Source organism: Laccaria bicolor, genomic scaffold, assembly GCF_000143565.1.
Source record: "Laccaria bicolor S238N-H82 LACBIscaffold_48 genomic scaffold, whole genome shotgun sequence".
In the NCBI taxonomy this organism is placed as follows: domain Eukaryota; kingdom Fungi; phylum Basidiomycota; class Agaricomycetes; order Agaricales; family Hydnangiaceae; genus Laccaria; species Laccaria bicolor.
Window position 1 is genome coordinate 569 of NW_001889919.1, and position 4,691 is coordinate 5,259.

The following is a 4,691-nucleotide window of genomic DNA, read 5'->3' on the forward strand; positions in this document are numbered from 1 at the left end:
CTCAAATGTCACGTATCCGGGCACATTTTGTGCGTCCAATATCCTGTTCGTCGTGGACGAACAGAGAGACACAGGCAGCTACGTGGGAAAAAACGACTTGACAAGTACTGCTCAGTCACGTATAATATTGATTGCAGCATAACCTGCCCAATACTCACTCGAATATTGCGTTCTTGGGTTTGATTTGTGCATCCAATATTTTGTTCGTCTGGGACGAACACAGAAGCACAGGCAGTTGCATGCACATTTGTTTCTGCACAAGTACTGCACAACTGCATAAAATATCGATTACAGCATAAGTCACCCAATACTAACTAGAATATTGTGTTCTTGGGTTTCATTTGTGCGTCCAATATTCAGTTCGTCTGGGACGAACAGAGAACCACAGGCAGTTGCATGCACATTTGTTTCTGCACAAGTACTGCACGACTGCATAAAATATCGATTGCAGCATAAGTCGCCCAATACTCACTCGATTCTCACGTTCTTGGTCACGTTCTGTGCGTCCAATAACCTGTTCGTCTCGGACGAACAGAGAAGTGCAGGCACCTTCATGCGAAAAAAAGTATTCACAAGTACTGCTCAGCTGCATAAAATATCACTTGCAGCATAGCTTGCCCAATCCTCACTCAAATATCACGTTCTTGGGTTTCATTTGTGCGTCCAATATTCAGTTCGTCTGGGACGAACAGAGAACCACAGGCAGTTGCATGCACATTTGTTTCTGCACAAGTACTGCACGACTGCATAAAATATCGATTGCAGCATAAGTCGCCCAATACTCACTCGATTCTCACGTTCTTGGTCACGTTCTGTGCGTCCAATAACCTGTTCGTCTCGGACGAACAGAGAAGTGCAGGCACCTTCATGCGAAAAAACGTATTCACAAGTACTGCTCAGCTGCATAAAATATCACTTGCAGCATAGCTTGCCCAATCCTCACTCAAATATCACGTTCGTAGGCTGGTTTTGTGCGTCCAAGATCCTGTTCGTCGCAGACGAACACAGAAGCGCAGGCACTTGCATGCAGCTTTGCTTCTGCACAAGTACTGCACAACTACATAAAATATCGATTGCAGCATAAGTCGCCCAATACTTATTCGATTCTCACGTTCTGGGTCACGTTTTGTGCGTCCAATAATCTGTTCGTCGTGGACGAACAGAGAAACCCAGGCAACATTGTGGGAAAAAATGAATTAACAAGTACTGCTCAGCTGCATAAATCATCCATTGTAGCATAAGTCACCCAATACTTACTCAAATGTCACATGTCTGAGCTCGTTTTATGCGTCCAACATCCTGTTCGTCGCGGACGAACACAGAAGCACATGCACTACATGCGGCTTAAACAAATTGACAATTACTGCTCAGTCGCTTATAATATCGATTGCAGCATAACCTGCCCAATACTTACACAAATGTCACGTGTTTGGGTTCCTTTTGTGCGTCCAATAGCCCGTTCGTCTTGGACGAACAGAGAAACACACGCACTAACATGGGAAAAAATAAATTAACAATACTGCTCAGCTAGTGTAAATCATCGATTGCAGCATAAATTGCCCAATACTTACTCAAATGTCACGTATCCGGGCACATTTTGTGCGTCCAATATCCTGTTCGTCGTGGACGAACAGAGAGACACAGGCAGCTACGTGGGAAAAAACGACTTGACAAGTACTGCTCAGTCACGTATAATATTGATTGCAGCATAACCTGCCCAATACTCACTCGAATATTGCGTTCTTGGGTTTGATTTGTGCATCCAATATTTTGTTCGTCTGGGACGAACACAGAAGCACAGGCAGTTGCATGCACATTTGTTTCTGCACAAGTACTGCACAACTGCATAAAATATCGATTGCAGCATAAGTCACCCAATACTAACTAGAATATTGTGTTCTTGGGTTTCATTTGTGTGTTCAATATTCAGTTCGTCTGGGACGAACAGATAACCACAGGCAGCTGCATGCAGATTTGTTTCTGCACAAGTACTGCACAACTGCATAAAATATCGATTGCAGCATAAGTCACCCAATACTCACTCGAATATTGTGTTCTTGGGTTTTATTTGTGTGTCCAATATTCTGTTCGTCTGGGACAAACAGAGATGTGCAGGCAGCTGCATGCACATTTGTTTCTGCACAAGTACTGCATGACTGCATAAAATATCGATTACAGCATAAGTCACCCAATACTCACTCGAATATTGTGTTCTTGGGTGTGATTTGTGCGTCCAATATTCAGTTCGTCTGGGACGAACAGAGAACCACCGGCAGTTGCATGCACATTTGTTTCTGCACAAGTACTGCACGACTGCATAAAATATCGATTGCAGCATAAGTCGCCCAATACTCACTCGATTCTCACGTTCTTGGTTTGATTTGTGCGTCCAATATTCAGTTCGTCTGGGACGAACAGAGAACCACAGGCAGTTGCATGCACATTTGTTTCTGCACAAGTACTGCACGACTGCATAAAATATCGATTGCAGCATAAGTCACCCAATACTCACTCGAATATTGTGTTCTTGGGTGTGATTTGTGCGTCCAATATTCAGTTCGTCTGGGACGAACAGAGAACCACCGGCAGTTGCATGCACATTTGTTTCTGCACAAGTACTGCACGACTGCATAAAATATCGATTGCAGCATAAGTCGCCCAATACTCACTCGATTCTCACGTTCTTGGTCACGTTCTGTGCGTCCAATAACCTGTTCGTCTCGGACGAACAGAGAAGTGCAGGCACCTTCATGCGAAAAAACGTATTCACAAGTACTGCTCAGCTGCATAAAATATCACTTGCAGCATAGCTTGCCCAATCCTCACTCAAATATCACGTTCGTAGGCTGGTTTTGTGCGTCCAAGATCCTGTTCGTCGCAGACGAACACAGAAGCGCAGGCACTTGCATGCAGCTTTGCTTCTGCACAAGTACTGCACAACTACATAAAATATCGATTGCAGCATAAGTCGCCCAATACTCACTCGATTCTCACGTTCTTGGTCACGTTCTGTGCGTCCAATAACCTGTTCGTCGTCGGACGAACAGAGAAGTGCAGGCAACTTCATGCGAAAAAATGAATTCACAAGTACTGCTCAGCTGCATAAATCATCCTTGTAGCATAAGTTGCCCAATCCTCACTCAAATGTCACATTCGTGAGCTCGTTTTATGCGTCCAACATCCTGTTCGTCGTGGACGAACAGAGAGGCACTACATGCAGCTACGTGGGAAAAAACAAATTGACAATTACTGCTCAGTCGCTTATAATATCGATTGCAGCATAACCTGCCCAATACTTACACAAATGTCACGTGTTTCGGTTCCTTTTGTGCGTCCAGTAGCCCGTTCGTCTTGGACGAACAGAGAAACACACGCACTAACACGGGAAAAAATAAATTCAGACATACTGCTCAGTAGTGTAAAATATCGATTGCAGCATAACTTGCCCAATACTTACTCAAATGTCACGTATCTGGGCACATTTTATGCGTCCAATATCCTGTTCGTCGTGGACGAACAGAGAGACACAGGCAGCTACGTGGGAAAAAACGAATTGACAAGTACTGCTCAGTCACGTATAATATTGATTGCAGCATAACCTGCCCAATACTCACTCAAATATGTCACGCGTTTGGGCACGTTCTGTGCGTCCAATAACCCGTTCGTCTTGGACGAACAGAGAGACGCAGGCAGCATCATGGGATAGAACGAATTGACAAGTACTGCTCAGGTGCATATAATATTAATTGCAGCATAACTTGCCCAATACTCATCCAAATGTCACGTGTCTGGGCACGTTTTGTGCGTCCAATAATCTGTTCAGCTTAGTCCAACACACAGATGCAGGCACTTGCATACAAATTTGTTTATGCAAAAGTACTGCACACATGCATATCACATTGTATCCATTTCTTCGGCCATTCCTACCTCCATTCCCACAAATATTTCCACTTCCATTCCCACCTCCATTCCTCTCTCCATTCCTACAACCAATCCTACATCAGTCCTACTTCCAATCCTACCTCCAATCCTACTTCCAATCCTACCTCCAATCCTACTTCCAATCCTACCTCCAATCCTACTTCCAATCCTACCTCCATTCCTAGAGCAATCCTACATAAATTTTAAAACCCTACTACAATCCTATGATCCTCATTAACCCTATAGAATCCACCCCTCAGTCCCCCCATAGAAAACATATGCAGAAGTAAACAAGAGTACCTCAGCAGTACCACCCATTTACTAGTAATCATATGTATCAACTGTCTGTTTAATTCTAGTGTTCTTTGCCCTAAACATGATTTTTGTATTTCTAAAAAATATGCAAGTACTACTCTGCCAGAGCAATTTCAAAGGCAGAGCATATTGCTCCAGTGGTGGTGTTTTAAAGAGGAATACATTGCCTCGGTGCCATTTTAATAAAAAAAACAATTGCCCCGGCGGTGTCATTTTTGAAATAAAATAAAATACATTGCTCCGGCGGTGCCATTTCGAAAAGTAATACATTGCCCCGGCGGTGCCATTTTAAAAAATAATACATTGTGCCAGCGGTGCCATTTTTAAAAAAATGCATTGCTCCGGCGGTGCCATTTTAAAAAGTAATACATTGTGCCGGCGGTGCCATTTTAAAAAATAATACATTGTGCCAGCGGTGCCATTTTAAAAAGAATACATTGCTCTGGCAGTGCCAT

The 4,691-nt window shown here is 43.6% G+C and overlaps 1 protein-coding gene across 1 annotated transcript in view; it reads right to left on the minus strand.

The window, feature by feature from the left end:
* Nucleotides 1–4,100, minus strand: part of LACBIDRAFT_333146 (uncharacterized protein) — a gene marked incomplete at both ends in the record, with an annotated part of 4,533 nt that extends 433 nt beyond the window's left edge. The window contains 22 exons of the mRNA XM_001887818.1: nt 159–272; nt 316–429; nt 473–586; nt 787–900; nt 955–1,049; nt 1,112–1,142; nt 1,415–1,490; nt 1,572–1,648; nt 1,729–1,842; nt 1,886–1,999; nt 2,043–2,156; nt 2,200–2,305; nt 2,357–2,469; nt 2,513–2,626; nt 2,670–2,783; nt 2,984–3,061; nt 3,301–3,350; nt 3,378–3,406; nt 3,458–3,472; nt 3,615–3,722; nt 3,839–3,849; nt 4,023–4,100. Of these exons, the coding sequence (XP_001887853.1) occupies nt 159–272; nt 316–429; nt 473–586; nt 787–900; nt 955–1,049; nt 1,112–1,142; nt 1,415–1,490; nt 1,572–1,648; nt 1,729–1,842; nt 1,886–1,999; nt 2,043–2,156; nt 2,200–2,305; nt 2,357–2,469; nt 2,513–2,626; nt 2,670–2,783; nt 2,984–3,061; nt 3,301–3,350; nt 3,378–3,406; nt 3,458–3,472; nt 3,615–3,722; nt 3,839–3,849; nt 4,023–4,100 (1,893 nt within the window). The remainder of the gene's footprint in view (nt 1–158; nt 273–315; nt 430–472; nt 587–786; nt 901–954; nt 1,050–1,111; nt 1,143–1,414; nt 1,491–1,571; nt 1,649–1,728; nt 1,843–1,885; nt 2,000–2,042; nt 2,157–2,199; nt 2,306–2,356; nt 2,470–2,512; nt 2,627–2,669; nt 2,784–2,983; nt 3,062–3,300; nt 3,351–3,377; nt 3,407–3,457; nt 3,473–3,614; nt 3,723–3,838; nt 3,850–4,022) is intronic.
* Between the last annotated feature and the right edge of the window lie 591 nt (nt 4,101–4,691).